At 53.9% G+C, this 20,710-nt stretch overlaps 1 protein-coding gene across 3 annotated transcripts in view; it reads right to left on the bottom strand.

The window, feature by feature from the left end:
• Positions 1-4,053: 4,053 nt before the first annotated feature.
• Positions 4,054-20,710, bottom strand: part of PIGG (phosphatidylinositol glycan anchor biosynthesis class G (EMM blood group)) — a 32,870-nt gene continuing 16,213 nt past the window's right edge. For 2 of the 3 annotated variants that reach the window (XM_074319808.1, XM_019719346.2), the window contains 7 exons: positions 19,687-19,904; positions 19,063-19,344; positions 17,458-17,912; positions 15,156-15,347; positions 11,355-11,664; positions 7,392-7,555; positions 4,502-4,806 (listed from right to left, as the gene is read on the bottom strand). In XM_074319808.1, the coding sequence (XP_074175909.1) occupies positions 4,593-4,806; positions 7,392-7,555; positions 11,355-11,664; positions 15,156-15,347; positions 17,458-17,912; positions 19,063-19,344; positions 19,687-19,904 (1,835 nt within the window). In that variant the 3' untranslated portion in view covers positions 4,502-4,592. Of the gene's footprint in view, positions 4,807-7,391; positions 7,556-11,354; positions 11,665-15,155; positions 15,348-17,457; positions 17,913-19,062; positions 19,345-19,686; positions 19,905-20,710 lie in introns of all 3 variants that reach the window. The other variant, XM_019719345.2, reaches the window with a different exon arrangement.

Raw genomic sequence — 20,710 nt, 5'->3', positions numbered from 1 at the left:
AAAGCAACCATTTTCTTTGGTAATATGCCTCTGTTTTTATAGAAAAATGATTAACACTGCAATTCTGGTTATTTCCATATTGGACTTTATTACTGATTTCTTACTATTGAACATTGCAGTTAGTTTTGTTTTTATTAGTTTCAGCTGTACAAAACAATGTACAAGACATTTATCATTTATACCCCTCACAAAGTGATACCCCCCTCCCTGCGGTTAGTTTTTTTACAGCCACAACTCAACACACAGCCACTCTCCCCACCCCCCAGTAGAGTTTTGGCTTCTTGTTTCAAATCAGCATTGTGTTTAAGACCACAGATGTTGCTCACAGGTGAGGGGCGTGCTGGTCCGCGATGACATACTCTTTCCTGGATCCTTGAAATTGACAACTGACTGGTGTTTCCCACGAATCGGTGCCCAAGTCACCCCCAGCTGTTGACAGCAGTGAACACCCTGTCATGCAGTCAAAGGAGCCCAAAGTGCAGCCTTCCTTTCCCACGGCCCCCTTCCCTGAGCCCCCACCCTTCCTGACATGGGCTGTGGGCTTTGTGCAGTCAAGATCAGGACCTTCCTTTGCTCCTGTCAGGTCCCTGCAAGGGACACTGGGTCCCAAGGATCCTGTGAGTGGCACGTGGGCGGCTCCTGCCGAGACCCTGGGCCGTCACAGGTGTTTACAGCATCTGTATGCATCGCTGCAACACTGGGAAGCAGTCAGGGTGTCCCACACTAGGTGATGGACAGACACACTGTGGTCCATCCGGACAGGTGGATTATTATTCAGCACTAAAAAGAAACTCGCAAGCCTTGAAAAGACGTGCAGGAACGGCAAATGCATATTACTGGGTGACAGAAGCCAATGTGAAAATGCCAAATATTGTATGAGTCCAGCTATGCAACTCACTGGAAAATACAAAACTAGACGGTAAATAAAAAATAAAGAGGGAAAAAAAAACACTGTTCTAGAAAACCTTCGAAAGGGAATTGAAAAAATCCAGAAAGACAGAGAAAACAGAAGAAAGGAAGAAAGGAAAGGGGATGAGAGGAAGAAATAAAAAAACAATGACCCAGTGGAAGTGAGTGACGCATAAGGGTTTGGATAATCTGGACCACAGATGACAGCAGAGTGATGTCTGCGTGTCCCGAGGGGGACCCTGTGGCATAAGAATTCCACACCAGACATTACACAGATGCAAACATTCACAAAGTCCACATTATGAATCCTTTCTAAAAAAATTTAATAGATAATAAAATTGTCCTGCAAATCAAGGGAAGAAAATACAGAAAAAGCAGTGGGGGAAAGGACGGGGAGGGTCTGTGTGTGTGTGTGTGTGTGTGTGTGTGTTTGGGGGGTAGTGAGCCATGGTCATCCCTAACAGATCAAAACTGAGCAGTTGTGTAAATTGCAGGATAAAATGTACGTGTTATAAATTGTGTTAATTCTGGAAGAAAATTTGGTAGGTGGGAGAAGTTAAGAATGTGTGTTAATTTTGTCACGTTTCATAGCAGCGAATCCACAGCTAATGGCTAACACAGGAAAGAATAGTTTGTAAAAATCAACGTTACTCCAGTCTCAATGTTTTCATAAACTTTCTTCTTAATTTTATATGAATATTTATGAACTAACATTTCTTGTAATAAAATCATTTATCCAAAGTGCAGCACTTCCTTTCGTTTCACTTTAACGTCTCTCTTTCCTGTGAAATTTATACACTTTGGATTATAGAAGCAATACGTATTATAAGTTATCCTCATGGACACATCCTCCCTCCCTCCCCCAGAGCTGCCGTGAACTGTGTTTACCAAATGTTAGTGATTGTTGCTTCTGGGTGGGGATAATTTAAAATACTTTCTTTTAAAAATGTGGTGTCTTTATTGAAGTATTTATAATATAAAAAATTACAAATGATATCAACTCATTATTTCTTAAAAAGGGGGGGGTGGGCCCTGGGGAGGTAAGACAGAGGGGAGGAGGGGAGAGAGGAAAAATAAGAAGGTTTTAGTTTAAGGAAACAGTGAGGAAGGCACAGCCTGAGGCAGAGCAGCTGGTATACACTGAGCCCGCTAGGTGGCCGCTCTGCTCTGCCCTTGGGCCCCCCCCCTCGCCACTGAGCCCAGACCTGCCCCTGCCCCTGGACCAGGTCTCTAGTGCTTCAGTCTTGTCACACGTTCTTCACCACACAATGGCTTCACCACAGAGCCTCGTGCTGTCTGGCCAGTCAGTGTGCAGCATTCACGTGGCCTCAAGCAGGATCTCAGCCTCTCAGCCTATTTTCAATGTAGAATTAGTTCTGATAATAAAGTACAGGACGGTGGAATGACTGGATGCAAAGGCCTTGCAAGGATTTCTTTCCCACGGCCTGCCACCTGCCCCTCCAGCACCCGCGTGGCCCTCTCCATTATCTGTGCTCCTGTGAGCGCTCTGGGGGACAGCCAGCCCATCATATTTCCTTCCCAACTTCATCTTCTACGATTCCTTCCCTGGTCTCAGGTCTTTCTCAGCTTTCTTTGCTGCCTCAGGGCCTTTGCACATGCTGGTCCTCGATGACCTAGGCACAGCTTATCCTCACTTTGTACAGGGTTCTGTTCAAAGGTTCCTTCCTTAGAAAAGCTGTTTCTTAATATCCTTGCTAAAAATAGCGTTCTTGTCCGTCTTTATACTTTCCCTGGCTTCGTTTTTCTTTTCAGCACTGAACAATAGATCTGAACTACACATGCCTCCATTAGAATGCCAGTGCTGAGAGAGCAGGGCTCCCAGAGCCTAGGGCGTGCTGGCTCGCAGAGCGTTGGTAAGCAAACAGCTGTTCGGGAGCCAATCCTGATCGTCATCCTCACACCTCAGCTATCTGACCGAGGGCCGTCCTCTGAACACGCTCAACAGGCCGCCATGGATGGGACTGAGCACACTCAGTGCTGAGTCCAGTTTTCTCTTCCTGTTTGATTACAGTACTTTTCTGAATCGGAAGAATTTTAAAGGCAAAGGTCCAATTGTTGTGCTGTGGTCACTGCATTCTTTACACCTCAGTGAAGAGAGCGCCAGCTTACCCAGGACGTCCTTGGAGAAGCAGCGACAGTGACCTATCTGTGGCAATCCACACCTGTGATGCCGTGTGATGTAGACTGGGCTGTACCCAGACCCCGAGTTTGTGCCCAGGAAAGCCCCTCTGTTGCGGAATGCTACTTCTACTTGAACGACAAATTGTTTGGGGTGGGATGTGTGGCAGACATTCCCTTGCAAACAAAGTGAGATGGTCAGTACAAGGAGAAAACAGCAATATGCTGCCATTCCTAAAATCTGGGTTTGCACACTGAGTTAGAGAGTTTTGGAAAACCTGCGTCTGGCACTGTGCTTCCCATATTCCAAGAGCTTCCTGATGAGAATGTTGGCGAAGGCACCGGTGGGTTTTGGGACTGAAGAGTGCATTGTGTCGACGTGTGGAAAGTCACACCCGGGTGCAGGACAGAGCACTGGATTTTAATGAAGCCAAAAGTTCCGTGATACGGTTTCAGGTTACACAGTGCAACTAATCTTTTACTTTTCAAAATAACTTTTATTTTGAAATAGGTTAAATCTCACAAGAAGTTGGGAAAATAGTAGAGCGTTCTGTGCCACCCCGACCTCCCACAGTGACATGTGACAGGATTGTCCTGGAGCGGTGACCATGCAGGGGCAGCCCTGACGCGGGGCTGACCTCAGCAGGCTCTCACCTGTTTTACATGCACTCAGTTCTTTTTCCTCCAACTAACCTTTAAGGAACTATCCTGTGTTGAGTTCGAGGGCAGTATCAGAAGAGAAGGCCCACGAGGGTCGGGAAGAGGGTGCCCTCCTCCCTGCTCCAGCCACATTTCGTGTGACCGCTTCCCCTGAACACACAGATAGCTGACTGAATGGGGAACCCGCCCTTCTTTCATTAAGCCAGACACTAAGGAAGTTTGCAAAAATGGAAAATAATGCCCTTCTTCTTGCTAAATGTTTTTTTTTTTTGAAAATATATTTTTCTTAAAAATATGTTCTAGTAACACGCAACGGGTTTCTATATTTATTTTTAAATTAATAAATTTTTTTGAAATGTCTTAGTTTTAATTCCAAACGCCATTCATGCTGACAGATGTAACCCATGTAAACCAAATCTCCTTGGGATCCCAACCGGTTTCTAGGTGGTAAAGGGCCTGAGGTCTGCAAGACAAGCCTGGCAGCAGACGAGCCGTCCCCACAGGACTGCCAGGCTCTCTGGAGGTCACACACATGACAAACCTGCAACCTTTCTATGTATCAATTCAAACACACATATCTGGATCAAATCATAACTTATCAAGAGGAAAATGAAAGTTCAAAAGTTTCTGTAGTGATTGTCAACAGGGAAACATGGTTCATATTCAAACTAAGTATTTTAAAGTGACCTGTTATTAACCCACTTACTATTTAATATAAATTCAAGTACAGTAGTCAAATAAATTGAAGCTATCCATCAACATTGTAGAATTTGAGATTTTTTAAGAATCATCCTTCATTTAAACACATTTTTATTAGTCAAATCCACGAAGTCAATAGTACACTTTGCACACATCTTATGTTTCCATTGTCTTAATGGACTAGGCTAAGGCTCTGTGTGGGTCTGATCCATGGCCGTGAAGAGAACACAGATGGCAGCTGTAACGAGTAGATGTGTTCCCTCATAGAGGAGTTTTGGGGAGAACACACTCCATATGAACAAATGATAGCGCAGGGATGTCACCAAAATGATATATGCGGAAGCTGGGAGGGAACAAACCAGTGCGTAGCAGAAGCAAGCGCGACTCAGGGCTGAACCCCTGTTAACGGAAAGGAAATGTCATTAGCCTCCGACAATTTTACCACGTGGCAACCAGAGTCTCACCTTGAGACTGACCAGGTTGCTCTCACTCCAGGCCTCTCCCATCTGGTTCTGGTCAGTGTGGCGGGTGGGAGTTTGCGTTTCTGATGGGCACTGAGCTGCCCGAGAGGACAGCAGCTGCAGGCAGGCACTTCCAGTCACTCTCTAGGGCCACCGCAGCCGGTGAAGTATGTTTGAAAAATGCACCCCAAATTCTGCATCTACTCAAAACCATATAAATGTACTACTATGCGAATACATCGTATATACTGTGAATTGTAAATGACGAAGAGAAAAAACACGCAAGAATGAGATACATGTCTGAACCCTTCTTTGTGTTGCCTGTGGAGCATCTGCTGGCTGGGTCTGCGGACACTGGCCTGAGAGTGCGAGCTAAGCAAACTGCAGTGCAGAACAGCACGTGAAAGAGGACAGGCCCTCAGGGCACATGAAGGTCCTTCCCATGTTCTCAAACCATCAGTACCAGCGGTACAGAAATCTAACATATTCCTTAAGGCAACTTCCTAACTTATTATTTAAAAATGACAAGTCCCATCGTCAGGGCACCTTTTGTTCCTCAGCTACCCCACAAATCCTCAGGGGTCAGGCTTTCCGGGTTCTGGTCCTAGTACCTCCTGGCAAACACCCGAACAAGCATCTAGGTGGCCCCTCGGTGGCCAGCGCACGCCACATGTCACTGCATCCCCCTCCCCGCACCTCTCCCCAGCATAGCAGTCAGCATTGGTGTGCATGAGGACGGCGACCCAGGAGAATGGGGTGCAGATGGGAAGTCAGCACACCCCCTGGGGTGGCTGGTTTGTGTGCTGGGGGTGTTGGGGGCACCATGTTCCTGCAGGAAGGGTGTGGACAGGAAGCGTGAGCAGCAGGAGCTCTGTGTAGGGCCCAGAGCTGTGAGTGTGCACGTTGCTCATGGTGCACACACGTGTGGGTGCATACTTGTGCGTGTACAAGTGTGCACTCACACACTCGTGCTTTACAAAGGGGCTGCTCAGGCCCGTGGAGCGGGCCCCACTCCTGATGCCGGCTCCCAGATGCCATCCAGTGATAAAAACGAACTGGCACTTTACGAGAACGGGCCCAGGGGCTGCCCCTAGTGGCTCAGGTGGTTGGAGCGCTGGCTCCATTCCCACATGGGCCAGTGAGCTGCGCCCTCTACAGCTAACACTGTGAACAACAGCTCTCCCTGGAGCTGGGCTGCTGTGAGAAGCCGGAGGTCGGCGTGGGCTACTGCAGGCTGCTGTGCGCTGCCGTGAGCTGCCATAAGTGGCCATTGGCCAGCGTGAGTGGTTGGCAGCCACCGTGAGCAGCCATCTGCTGGCGAGAGCTGCCGTGAGCTGCTGTGAGCGGCCGACCAACGACTGGCGAACAACTGCCTCACTCGGGGGGAGCACAAGGCTCATAACACCAACATGGGCCAGGGAGCTGCGTCCTACACAACTAGACTGAGAAACAATGGCTTGAACCGGAGTGGGGGCAGGAGGCGGAAAAAAGGGAGGAAATAAAAAAGAGAACGCCCGGGGAACTGGAAGGTCTGTGGATGGAGCTGGGCTTCCTGTTAAAACTCTATGGCTCTTACGTCCTGAGTCAGGCAGGGAGGGGACAGATATAAAGGGGCCATCTTAGAAGGGGAGTGGAGCCCTGCGCACATGGGCACCTGACCTGAGGGGCACGTTCTCACACAGCTGGGATGGTTTTGTTTTGTTTCCTTTCCCCAATAAACCCTCCTCTTGGTGGACTACCTGGAAAACTATTGTGTCCAGTCGACACCAGCCCTTGCGCCCACAGCCCCCGCCCATGCCCTGACCTCTCCTCGCCATAATGGCGCCCACCACCCTCTGTTCACTTCCCCTCGCACACAGCAGGCGGCCTCGGCCCTTCCACCTGCCCCCACACACATCTTGATCACCCCTCCCCACACACCCTGCTCAGGGGATGCAGAGACGCCCTCTGACCCAGGGGCCCAGCCACCTGGCTCCGCTATGCGACGGCTTCAGCTTGCAGCTGGTTCATTTCACTGCGGCCCCCACCAACCATGAGCTCCTGGAGACAGTCCTTATGCCTACACTGTGGGTCCACTCGGGACCCAAGCCAACAGGGTAAGACCCGAGGTCTTACCTCGTCACCTCCTGGGGCCACTGCACCAACCCAAAGGGAAACTCAGGGAGAGCTTGGTGTTTGAACGGGCCTTGCCCCGGGCTCTGCTGACCCTCTCCTGGGAACAGCCCAGGGCCTGTGCTTAGCCGGGAGCCTACTGACCCTGTGCCCTTCTCGGCCGGACAGTGAAGCTATGAGGCGCTCCCAGGACATGGCCCTTCTTTGCATCTTGGTGTCACACACGGTGAACAGGTGCCTCCCAGTCACACCAAGTGGGGTTGCCATACCTGCCACCTCAGCCAACGGTGATCTGCCTAAAGAGGAGTGATGAAGGCCCTGCAGTGTGGACTGCGGCCATTGTCCACACTGCCTGGCTCCAGGCCAGGGCTGCCCTGCAGCAGATGCCGCTGCGGAACCAGGGAGCCTCACCTGCCGGCTTCTGAGCTCAGGAAGTTCAGCAGGTGGCTGGCCCACAGCACGGGCCCCATGTATGTTGCAAACAGCGTCAGGAGTGCAGCTGGGATGGCCATGTACGTGTCCAGGCCCACGAAGCCCGCCGAGACGTCCACTGTGGCCATGTTGTTCGAGTTCCCCTAGAACACAGGGAGGGATGGCACTGGCATGGATGCCAATGACCGCGAAGAGCCGCCGACAGCCATGCTCACGGTGTACGGACACACAGGAGCCCAGCCCCCGTACACTGCTCTCTGTCCCGGGCCGACGCTGGGTGAGCTGTCCCTCCACCTGCCTGCCTCCCTCCCTGGCCCAGAGCAGTAAGTGAACGTCTCTCACCTTTGAGAAACCACACAACCTGTCTGCTGACGAACCGCACAAATTCTGAGTTTCCCAGACCTGTCTGCGTAAGACAGACCCCACCCCCTGCCAGGGGCCCTGTTGAAGGCTGCATGTGACCCTAGAGGCAACATGGCCCAGTGGGTTAGTGCTGCAGGCTGAAGGCAAGCTGGCCTCTGGGAGGGCTCAGCTATTTGGTGTCCAGATATGTCAGACCCGAGATCCTAGCCTGTCACTACCCAGCCCGGTAAGTAAGTCTTGCCACACAGCTCGTTCTGCACATGAGGGACAGGGTTTGGTTCAAGGGGAGGGTCCACTAACATTCAGCCCTTCTCTCCACATCCAGTCCTTACGGATGCTGGTGGACTTCCTCACATATTTAGGACGCTTACACATCTGACAGCACAATTGTTTGTCCCAGCACAGCTAACGCCCCTCTCCAGAGCCATTTATCCTGAGGCCCAGGACACAATTCCGGCTGGTGTTTACGACTCTGCAAATTCAAGTGGCGAGCCCCACGGCCTCCTCTGGTGGCTGAGTGTCACTCCAGGCCATCACAGGGCCGTGATGCAGGACCTCCAAACATGTCGGGGACGCTCATTTGCTCCCGTCCTCACCATTTCACGCCAACCGTCGACAGTCAGCTCCGCTGTGCAGCTTCCCTAGTCCACTGTGCCCATGGCCACCTGGGCTGTCCCCAGTTATGTAATATCCTGTCCAGAAGCCCCTGTCTGGAGACTGAGGAGACCCCGGAGCTGCTGGGGGGAGCACAAGTGTCCAAACTGCTAGGGTGAGGGTAGTGTGGTGGGATGGAGAAGGGGGTGACACCTGGCAGGTGACTGGAGGCCCCATGACTGCTCCTGTCCCTGCACTGCACCTCATCACTGTCCCACAGGCTGAGGGGCCAGTTGCACAGGACCAGACCCGTGCAGGTTGTACTCGCTGGGCCCCCAACACACTGGTGCCGCTGTGGGAATACTGGTCGTCAGACATGTGTGCTTCCGCCGCCTGAGGGAATCACTGGAGATGGACCAGCATCACATCCATGGCCCCAGCTTCGTTCTCACAGAGGAGCAAACACAACCTCACAGGTTGTCTCCTCACTCGGAGCAAACTGTGGCTCCGTAAGTCTCCTGGCAGCCAGGCCTCAGCTCAGAGGAGCCTGGGGAGCCTCCCGACCATGCCAGCAGGGTCTGCCGTGTCCAGTCTGCGAACAGAGGACAGCTCTGCGGACTGTGACTCGCCAGGTGCTGCCAGCATCGCCCCCCACAGAGCCATGACTGGCCGCGTGCCCCTGAGCCAGGAGTGTTCCGTATTATCACACACACACTCTCCATTGTGGTGCCTGGGGAGCCTAGAGAAGGAATGACGGCGTGGTGTTTTCACGCCCTGGCAGTGTTCCCATCCCCCACCAGGCCCTCGTGGTCAGACTGAGTGATGGTCATTAACAGACCACTGGAGGGGAGGCCACCCCCCAAAACAGGCCTGCACATGACTTGCAGACGAAGAGAGGGAACTGAGGCTGACACGCCATTTTGAAATTTCTGAAATGCTCAACCAACTTAGAAGTCCTGTACAATATTTAAGCAACACGGAGCGACCCCACGTTGAAGGACCTTGACACAGGTGGACGTAAAGCACACTGCGAGGGGCCCACAGACCTGCCCCCCACCGCCTCACGATGCCTGTGCTCACAGCTGGTCCCTTGGTTTCCTTCCCGTTCCTGGCTGCGCTCTGGAATTCCGACAAGCTCTGTATGTCCCCCCAACCCACAAGGCCTGTGACCTCCTAGATTTCTTCAGACGGCTGTGGGAAAGCTGTGGCCTTTGAAAAACCACGGAGACACATAAAGAACTGAAATGTCAGAAGGGCCACCGGAGTCAGCCTGTGCAGGCTAAGCCCACCAGCACTTCTCACCCAGCGTCTTGGCCAACGGCACGCGGCCTCCATCACCTGGCACCTTCTGGCAATGGCCAGCAACTCCTTGTCAGTTTGGGACTCTGGTTCTACACAGACCTCTGCTGTGACTCCTTCACCAGGTCAAGGAACACCACCGGCAATGAGAGCTCCCTCCGCACGGACCGCCCCTCGTGCCAGGCCGGTAACGGTACTCTTCACAACCACCATGGAGGAAGGGAGCTTCCGATCACCCACCACAGCCGAGGGCGCTACGGCACAGCAGGCGCCTGCCAGAGGCCACCCAGCTTGGCAGGGCTGGACACTGCTGCTGAGGCTGCGGCCCCTGCAGCTCTGCTAGGAACTGCAATTCAGTTACCGGAGCACACAGCTGCTGGGAGGGGCCAGGTCAAGGGCCAGCTCAGAGCTCCACACAGGGAGGCTGGGATGGAACCGGGTCCCTCGGAGCTCAGGAGCTGGTGCCTCCACCCACCGTCCAGGTGCCCTTCCAGGTACGAAGGTGCACACTCAGGTCTGTCCTGGAGGTGGCTTGGGCTTGCCTCTGATGGGCCTTTCAAAACTGCAGAGAAGATGGGACAACTACTGGGCCCCAGGGGGCTAATAACCAAGTGGGGACACTCAGAAGTGCCAGTGCTGACAGCACGGGAGAGGGCACGAGACAGCAGGCTCAGCGCCCTCATCAGATAAAGCAACGTGGACACGATGTGCCTGCTGGCTCAGCATGTTGTACCAAACGAAACACCCGTGGGACTTAAGCACGAGCCACCCTTCCATAATGACAGTTCTTTCACTGAACAAGTGAAAAACACTATAACTTTGGGCTGGCCCGGTGGCTCAGGCGGTTGGAGCTCCATGCTCCTAACTCCAAAGGCTGCCGGTTCGATTCCCACATGGGTCAGTGGGCTCTCAATCACAAGGTTGCCGGTTCGATTCCTCGACTCCCTCAAGGAATGGTGGGCTATGCCCCCTGAAACTAGCAACGGCAACTGGACCTGGAGCTGAGCTGTGCCCTCCACAACTAAGACTGAAAGGACAACAACTTGAAGCTGAACGGCACCCTCCACAACTAAGACTGAAAGGACAACTTGATGTGGAAGAAAGTCCTGGAAGTACACACTGTTCCCCAATCAAGTCCTGTTCCCCTTCCCCAATAAAATCTTAAAAAACAAACAAACCCAAAACACTGTAGCTTCACAATTTATGGCAGAATATTCTCAAAGGAAAACTGAAAGGTAAATGACATATAAAATGTTACTCATGGGGCGGCTGGATGGCTCAGTTGGTTAGAGCGTGAGCTCTGAACAACAGGGTTGCTGGTTCGATTCCCACAGGGGCCAGTGAGCTGCGCCCTCCACAACGAGACTGAAGACAACGAGCTGCCACTGAGCTTCCAGAGGGGCGGCCAGATGACTCAGTTGGTTAGAGCGTGAGCTCCCCAACAACAAGGTTACTGGTTCAATTCCCACATGGGATGGTGGGCTGTGCTCCCTGCAACTAAAGATTGAAAACTGCGACTGGACTTGGAGCTGAGCTGCACCCTCCTCACCTAGACTGACGGACAATGACTTGGAGCTGATGGGCCCTGAAGAGACGCACTGTTGCCCAATATTTCCCAATAAAATTTATAAAAATAAAAATAAAAAAGTTAGTCGTCTTCTACCCACAGTAACAATGAAAACCTACCTGAAAATAGAAGAATGCTTGACCGAACCAATAATGCATCACAGTGACCTCCGTGGCATCATGCCTCAGGGGCTTCCAGATGAACTTGGCCATCACAGCCTGGATTGCGAGGCAGGACACTAAGACGGGCAGGTTGTGTGGCCTGGAGAGCAGCGCCGCCAGAAGGATGAAGCCACTGTGCATCTCCCATAAACCCCTGGTCCTGACCTTAGAGGCGGCAGCAGTAACTTGAGATTTAAGCAAGTCTTTGGTGCCCATGAACAGAATGCCAAGGACAAAGACATAAACAAAACGAGCTTCAACAATACCCCTAAGGGGAAAAAAAGCAAAACACATTACATTCGTTAGTGCCAGCTGGAAAGACTGAAATGCACATGTTCCCATGAAGAGTGTGTGTCCACCTCGCTGACCAAACAAGCCACAGTGCCACCACCCAGGGAACGCCGTGGAGGTAGGTGTCGGCCTCCGTACATCAGCTCCCGAGCCCCTGCCACAGCCCGGCAGGCCCGCCCCCTTGATGGAGCCGGCTCAGGAGGTCGTGCTCACCGGCCCAAGGACCAGGGCAGTGAGCCAGAAGCGCTGTCCACCTGCTGTGCACAGTTCATATGGAAAGCCACTGCAGCGGGCTCAGGTCCAGCTCCATCAAGAGCTTCCACCATGCACAAACGCTAAGACACAACTGAGCACACTCACAACCAAGCATGGCACACATGGTGCCGTCCAACCGTGGGGCCTGCACAGGCCAGGCCCAGCCAGTGTGGCTCACTAGCTCTGTCACTGGGGGCAAGTCAGTTAAGTGAAGAGGTAGGGCACCTGCTGCTCATGGGCTTCCCTAGGAGTCTGGCACGCTGTAGGTGCTCAGGGCTCTTAGGGTTAATTTTTCCAGCACTTCATTTATAGCTGCTGTAAAGGACACACTTATGACAGGAGGCCAGAGAATTTTATCTCATGAAACACATATATTCCTAAAACATATTCTAAATAAATTTCATACATCAAATACGGTATATATATTAGAAAACATTCTGTAAAGTAATGCTAAGTAGATAAATTTTATAATGAAAAAAGCAGAATAATGCCTTTTGAAAGACTGAAGTTTCATATCTCAGATTTTCTTAGGAAGGTTTATGCATTTAAAAAAATCTTTTTTAGTGTCATCAGTTTAATCCAAACACTCGGTGCACGGTCTGCCGCGTGCCTGGCTGCAGCCTGGACCTGCCCCAGGCCCCCAGCCGGGCCCAGGAGCTGAGGCCTGGTGCGTGCTAAGCAGATACTGACGGGCCCAGGAGGGCTACAGAAGGGGGAACCAGCAAGGCTGAGTAACCAGAGTGTTGCCGAGAGGAACGGGGTCTGATGTGGGGAAGGATGCTAGGAGAAGCGCCACCGGTGCCCGGGCAAGTGTGACTTGGCCCTCGGGGCAGCTGAGCTGGGGTCTGAGGAGGAGCGAGGGGTGATCGATGGGTAGCAGTGTCTGGGGAGCACAGAAGCTGTCAGGTAACCTGGAACCAGGCGGGGCCAGGACCAGGGTGGATCCAGAATCAGGACAGACGATGGGCCTGTCTGTGAAGCCAGCAGGGCCGGCTGAAGAAAGGGAGTGCTCGCCTGTATTTTGGACGCCAACAAGGTACTGCCTGAGTCCACGGAAGGTGAGATAAGTGACCTGAGTTTTGAAGTGAGTGATGCTGAAGTCAGGCGCCTCCATCTGAGAGGAAGTGAGGAGTTAGTCACGTATCCCTCTTTGAGATTTAAACCAACATCCTGTACCGGGCACCCAGAGCTGCGACACCTGCCCCCACTCATACTCTGGAGTAGACACCCTGAGAGTGTGCACACCACGCTGTCCCCACCTGATTTGCCTGTGTCAGGGGACAACACCTGGACACCACCTCGGCTCCCCACCTGTTGGCAGGTCGTGTGCCGGTGTGCTCCTGGGGCCCCTCGGCCACCCACATGGCCTGGCACGGCCCTCAGCTTTCACCTTGACCTTTCAGAAGAAGGAGACATTGCTTTCCTTTCTCTGCTTAGAGAAGCAATACAAAAATGAGTGAAAAATGATTCAGCTGGCTGTCCAAGGCCATGGACTTTCCATCCTAGAACCATGGCCCAGTTTGTCCGTCACCTTGTAGAGAAGACCCCGGCACTGCTAAACACTGCTGTGATTTACTCACAGCCTCGACTGGCCACATTTTTGCACTACGCCAAGGTTGAGCTGGTTCCTACAACCCCTGCTGAGCTTCTTACAGCTACTCAGAACTGGAAAACAATAGTCCACAGTGCTCAAACTGGTAGTTTCAAGCAGCTCACAGCAGGAAGCTCTGCTGAATGGTTTGTGGCCACTGAGGTGTAGATGTGGTTTTATGTCGGCGGGCATTACTGGCTATAATGTTTGAAGACCAATTGTTAACATCTGTCTCTTTTGTGTTTATTATTCGACTGTTCTTGGACCATGTGTGATCAGACTGGTATTTGAATAAAATATGTCAAAATCATTAAAAAAAAAAAAAAAAAGAGTGAAACAGGAAGATCAAATCTACTTGTGCCCTGGTCTAAACACAATCACCCCCAATGTCACACAGTCTCCCACGCAAACATGGAAACGCGCACACATTGCCACGGTCCATCCACAGCACTGCTTCACATCCTGTGTTCTGTGAGACATCGCTGACTCGATAGCTTCCAGGCTGCCAGATGCAGCACTCACTCGTTAGTCAGGCTTGCCCCACCGGCGTTGGCTGATTCCCTTGTTTCTCACTGTGAGCAGCTGTGCGTGCTTAGGGCCTGTGCCTGCCCACTCCCACCCTCACCCCTACTGCCCCGGCCCTGGAGGATACACGGGAGGCTGTGAGCTTCCTTTACAGACGGCCTTGCTCACGCCACCCCAATCATCACCAAGAACAGAGAAGCTGCTACTCAGAAGCACGATTCGGCAGTCACGAGGCCCCCGGCTGACAGGAGTTCATAAAATATGGGGAAGCTCCCACTCCCCACACAAGAATGCAGGATATGGCGAGGCCAAAAAGAAACAACAACGGAGCCATAGGTAGGGGAGTCACACCACTACATACTCGATGGTGGCTGGTCGAGACACAAAAGCAAACATCTGTCAGTACCCCAACGAGGGGTCTTCCTGCACCCCAATCTCACTGGCAGCCGGGCGAGACATAGGAAGTAGGATCCACACGACCCGTAATCCGCCATCCATTTGCTAACCGCACTTGCTAGCTGCAATCTGCACTGGCTAGCATAGCCATGGCAGTTATATTAGTGGCCAATGGCTCACTGGTTACAGCTGATGGCCAACTAGTCACAGCTAATGGCCATCTGATAACAGCTGATGGCCATTTACTACCCGAGCCAGCACCTTTCCATGCCAGGTCTAGAGCCTGGAACCTGCGCTCTGGGGCTCTGTCCCTACAGGAAGCTTCCTTCGTTTCTCCACTGCTGGGAAGCACCCTGTAATGCAGGGTCTCTGGTCCTGCTCCCCGCACAAGAATGCAGGACATGATGAGGCCAAAAAGGAACACCAATGGAGCCACGGACAGGAGGCCCACACCACCACAGTCTCGCTGGCGGCTGGGCTGGAGGCACAGGAAGCAAGATCCACATGATCCGCAACCCACTGTCCCCTCCTCTACCAACCAACCCCATTTGCTAGCCACAATCTGCTCCGCTTCTCTGCCAATCCCCTTGCCAGCCCAGAAGCAACATACTCCAGTGTCCTGAAGACTGCATGGTATTTTCTAGTTCAAAAAACATTAAACAGAGCTCAAAACAAGGCCTGGGGTCTGCCAGCACACTTACCTTGAAATGTCTTTGTTGTCTTGTTGCCACGGGAACAGCACACTTCCAGTGGCCGCCCGGTAGCAGTAGACGCCCAGCAGGCCCAGCCCCATGGCTACTTTCGATGCTCGGGAGCACCTGCTCTGAACCAGTGCAAAAATCATGAGGAGGGAAAGGGCAGCCAGGACAGAGAGCTCAGCTTTGTGATCGGAGCTGAAACGAGAGGGAAGACGTCCATGTGACTACGGACATGATGGGTCTACAGCAAGTGTCTTTCTAAGAACCGTAGTAAGAGGAGCTTATTGCCCTGAAAAGCAAAAAAGAGTTAGTGGTGATTCCAATTCAAACAATGGTTCTTACAATGCAGCAAATGAAGGACTGTCAGCCAGACTGTCACTTCCCATCCACCATGGTCCCCACCGTCAGCCCTGCATGGCCCTCGGCGCCCCTCTTGGGGGCAGCCCCTTTCCCTAAGCACGGTGGCAGAGGCACTGGGAAAACCATGGGTTTAGCAGTGTGCACCCACTCACGGGGGACACGATGTCCTGGGCGATCCTCCCAGGTGGGGACTTCAGAGAGGCTGAGGGTGCAGCAAGCAGCTGTTCCAGGAGGGGCCACGCCAACCTTGACTGCCCCCTGGGAGTGCTGCTCGGGAAAGCGGGTGCCCTCCTGTGTGTTTGCTGCAGCTCATTCACAAAGCCCAGACACTCAACAGTCCTTAGGCAGGTGAGTGACCATTCTGCCAAGTACATACACGTGAACTTGGATGAAGAGCTCTGTGGGAAAACGCAGAGGGACGTGAGTCCCGATGACAGCAGGTGGTGAGGGTGGCCACACTGGGGCTTGGCACTGCCCTTGTCCTTGCTCAGAGAGGTGGTCACGAGGGTGTCCACTCCCTGCGGCTCTTTCAAGTGTAGGTTTTATGCACGCTGCTAGATTGTCACAACTGAAAACCAGAGCAACAGAGAAGGAGGTTCACAGAGCCCTCGGGCTCTGTGACGCAGGAGGAAGCCAGCAGTGCAGGGACAGTGAGTGATGCCGTGCCCAGTATGCCTGCTGGAGGAGGGTCCAGGCTGAGGAGTGGGCACAGGCCTGCCCGGAGGGGGGCAGGGCCAGTGGGGGCGCTCCTGCACACACGTCACTGCACTGGCTGGGCTCAGTATTCTCTGCATTGCCCCCATATTCCAGAAAAGAAGCGGGGTCGCTGTGCTGGGCCGCGTTTCACGTGCTCAGGCTCTGGACACAGCATCCGGCAAGGCCTATCACTGGGCAGGCACCCCACAGTCCTCTGCTCCTCCCCGTGGGACAGGCCAGTGCTCTCTCTTCAGGCTGGGCTTGCAGCAGGCTCACTTGGAAATGCTATCTGTGGTCACTTTTGTTGTGAAGTGTTGGCCGATGTCGTCAATACCGGGGAGAAATCTCCCCGAGGAATGACGTGGCCAGAGGAGCAAATAGTTTGGTGGCCTCTGATGTCCACTGCCAGGTGTCTTCCAAGGGACTGTGCCAGCTGGTGGTCCAAGACCCTGGTCCTACCGACGGGTTTATCACCTCATTTTGCTTCTGAACCTTGTCTGACCTGCAGTTTCCTAGTTACCAGCAAGAGGCAGCACTTCCTCTTTCATGAGCGTGTCTGGTACCATCCTGAGAGCCCTCCCCTGGCAGTCTCTCCAGAAGTCCCTCTCAGCACCACAGTGACCCACTGGCCACCCGCTTGCTCTCTCAGGAAACAGGATTCATTCTGCTCCCCCCTTTCACTGCAGCTTTCTCAGTCTTCACTGACAATTAAAATGTGTAACCTGCCCAAACATGGACGGCTCGCCCTGGCCTCCTGACTTCACTCCAGCCGCCCTGCCTACGACACTCCCTGTCAGGTCCCCCCGCCGCTCCACTCGTGACAGGCTTTGGCAGTGGGTGAAGGGGAACCTCCACGGCCAGCACCGTGCCTAGCTCTGTGTCACCAAGTCTACAGGACTGCGGCTGCCGGGTGGGAGGGAGTGACGGGAGGACAAAGCCAAGGGGCAGAACTGCCAAAAGGGCTCTGACCACGCGCTCCCCAGCTGTCCCCGCTGCGGGGAAGCAGTGAGAGACATTACATGGTGCTACCATTATCACTGAAAACTGACGGGTCTTCAAGTAGCACCAATTACTGCGACTCAGCAATAAAAACCCAAACATAATAGGCCAGTCTCCAACACATTCCCCTCCCAACAGCCAGTCACGGCTGTGGTGCATCTTGGCATCTGTTCAGATCTCAAACGCCATTTCTGTCCTGAGTATGGAAGGAGGCTGCGTGTGGCCAGCAGCTGTGGGCCTGTCCTCTTACCTGGCGAGCCAGTGCCCCAGGCCAGGGCGGTGGGCCCCCTGCACACCTGTGGGGTTCATCGCGCGCAGCAGCCGGCAGCAGGCGAGCGTCAGCCACGGGCTTGTCAGCACCAGCCACCTGTCACAGCCCCAGGGTCCGTCCAGGGACGTGGGCCTCCTGTGTGCTTGGCCAAGCTCTAACACGTCACAGCCGGGGTTCCCGCCCTGCACTGGTGCCATGTTGTCACACCCCCGTTCTGTGTGCTGGCAGCATGGGGGCTCCCCGTCGCCTCCCAGGAAGCAGGTGCTATAGGCCTCGTGACACAGAGCCAGGCACAGGGTGTTGACGAGGAAGTACCAGGTCTGATGCTCCTCCTCCACGAAGCTGCTGGCGCCCAGGCTCACGGCATGGCCCACGGTCCCGAACAGGGTGAGGAGCTCCACGTCCGACCACCTTGACTTGGAGGGACCTGGATTCTGTAACAAGGAAGATGTATTTTCTAGGGGGAAAATCGGACAATTGCACGTGTCTGGCTACATGGACGTGAAGTTCTTGCTCACAGAAAACCCACTGTAACACATACCTATGGCTCCTGGACTGGCACCCAGCCCCCCTGCTGTGCTGGGACTGCCCGCCCTCCTGGGGCACAGTCAGGGGGGCATGGAAACACCCTGGACTGCAAGTCCTGAGTGAGAGGATGGTCGTGCCGGACTTCTGACCTCGGGGAGCCTGGGCCTCCAGGCATCCCCACCCAGTTCCCACTACTTGAAAGCAAAGAACTCCAAGGGCAGTCCCCCCAAATCAGACTTAATTTCTCCATGAATTTTCCAAAAAAGCAAGATTTCCACGGAAATGGCCAATTCTATTGAAATGATGAAGTTGGCCTCACAGTACGGCCCTGAATCTTACTAACCGGCAGCATTTAACACTGAAGGTGACGACTCACTGACTGCCACCTGGTAACTGCCTGATGCCCACCCTGTGTCCTGTGTGCAGCCAGGAGCCGAGACCCAGACCCCGACGACCTGGTGGGGCCCCGGAGTTGAATGGCCTCAGGCGACCCCTGCTCCAAGGGGAGAAGCGTGCGATGAGCCACAGCCCGGGACGTCCTCACACGGGCACCCAGGGAAGGCGTCCAACAGCCCCTGCACTGGGCACCTGGGCTCCGCGCACCGACTGTGCCCACCCTTTCCTCATAGCCCTGCCACCACCACAGGCTAGTAAGTGATGGTGTCAGAGGCCAAAGGCTCTAAGAATTCTAAAGGAAAATGTCCTTCTTGAAAAGAGAAATGCAGTCCGGGGCCTCCCGGAGTGTCTGACGCGACTCCTGCTGGGCACGCTTGTCCTCGGCTGCTCCCCCTCAGCCAGCTGCCCACCCACCTGTGACCAGCAGCTCTGTATGCCCCCGTGTGAGTCACAGGGCCCTCGTCTTTCCCCGTAGGAGGCAAGGCCTGTGAGCCGACAGCACTGAGCTGCGTGTCTGAAGGGGACGGGTCTAAGTGCCTCCCCGCAGACCTGGGAGCATGGCCCCTTTCCTTGCACACACCAGTGCTGTGCCTGGCACACACCAGGGCTGCACCAATGCCTGAGGAGCGGAAGGTCGGCCTGTGCAGGAACCTGCCCTACCGTCCTCAGATGCCGCGAATCCACAAACGGCTTGGTCAGAGCAGCCAGGACGGCAGAGAGCAGTGCCGAGATCAGCGCCATCACCCCGCCTGCTGCCAGCCACGGGAGGCTGCAGAAGTAGCACGAGCTCTCAGCTGAGGTGCACACAGTGACGTGAGCGGCCAGGAGGATCAGGAGCAGCAGATAAAAGAGCAGCGAGGACACAGGCGACCACAGCGGCACGTCCAGCTCGGCCTTGCTGCCCAGTGCTTGCGGGACACTGAGCAGGAGCAGGGTGAGGACCTGGATGGAGAGAGTAGGAGGGCCCGGGATGCTGGGCTGGGCGGGTGACGATCAGAGCAGCCCGGCCCAACCTGTCAGCTGTCAGATGGAGGGGGCAGAAGCTGGCCCAATAAACCCTCTCTCATGAGCTGCCAGGACCGGCGCCCGCAACAGTTTGGGCCGGGCCGACAGCTGGCAATCCTCTGTGCACAGGGACACACAGTGCGAGTTTAACAAACAGGAAACTCTTCCTTTTCCACGTCTAGAAACACTGCTATTAGATGTACTTTAAACTGCAGCGTTCTGGCGGAGCTGTCTGATCAGTTTAACAGCAGAGCCGCAGCACCCCCATGAGCCCCATACCTCCAGCACCACGACTGTCCCCACCACCATCGAGTAGATGTCGTACTGCATCACTTGTCTGCTCAGGGACAGGCTCAGCATCTGCAGGGCATCCAAGTACTGCCTGCGAACCTTGGATCCCAGATTGAAAAGAACTTCTGAATTGTTCTCCTCCAGGTACAGTCGGATCCAATTCCCATGCAACCTTTCTGACAATTTAAACTTTTCAAATCCAGGCTCTAACGAGAAGAGGAAAAGGTTACAGATCACACACACACACGTGCACACACACACACACATGCACAGACATGATTTCAAAGTAAACTGCGGTTATTGAGGGCATATGGAACAACCTGACACCTAACGCAGTGGGGTGGTGGGTCAGCACCCGCTGACATCTGCTCGCCGGGCCTGCCCTCAGCACCAGGCTCTGCCCCCTCTCTCCACCTCCCGCACCTGACCTCACCCTCCCACCCGCTCCTTCTGTCTTTCTCCGTGGGATGTAGGATGCTTTTTCGACTTCCAGCAGAGCCGGTCAAGGTGGTCTGGCTAAGCCCTCCTGCAGCTCTGGCCCTATCCACCAGCCGTGTGCCTGCCCAGCTTGTCCCATCACAGCCAGGACAGGGCCTCCAAGCTTGTCCTGTGCTGCCCGGCAATATTGCTGCACAAGCCCTGAGCACAGCCCAAAGGCCCAGCCCTGACACTGCTGCTGGTGCCAGCTGACCTGCAAGTACCATGTGCTGGGTGCTGGCACAACTCTCAGCTCCTCATTCCTGTCCTCTCGCCATGACCAAGGAGACAGGGAGAAGTGGGCAGGCAACTCAGACACCAGCTCACAGGCAGGCAGGTGAGAGCTGGGATCTATACTCAGGTAGTCTGCATCAAGGCTGGTATCCTTACTTGGTGCACTCTACCCCCCAGAGTCACAGACATGGGGACAGCCATGTGTGCATCTAAACAAGCACTAAGTGCTGAGTAAACACTATGAGCAAACACACATAGCTCCTGTTTGGTTGGGCTTGTGCCCCAGTAGGGCTCTCGTACA

Source organism: Rhinolophus sinicus, linkage group LG02, assembly GCF_036562045.2.
Source record: "Rhinolophus sinicus isolate RSC01 linkage group LG02, ASM3656204v1, whole genome shotgun sequence".
NCBI classification, from domain to species: Eukaryota; Metazoa; Chordata; class Mammalia; order Chiroptera; family Rhinolophidae; genus Rhinolophus; species Rhinolophus sinicus.
The sequence above is the reverse complement of the archived record's forward strand: the minus strand, read 5'-3'. Positions and strand labels throughout refer to the sequence as shown.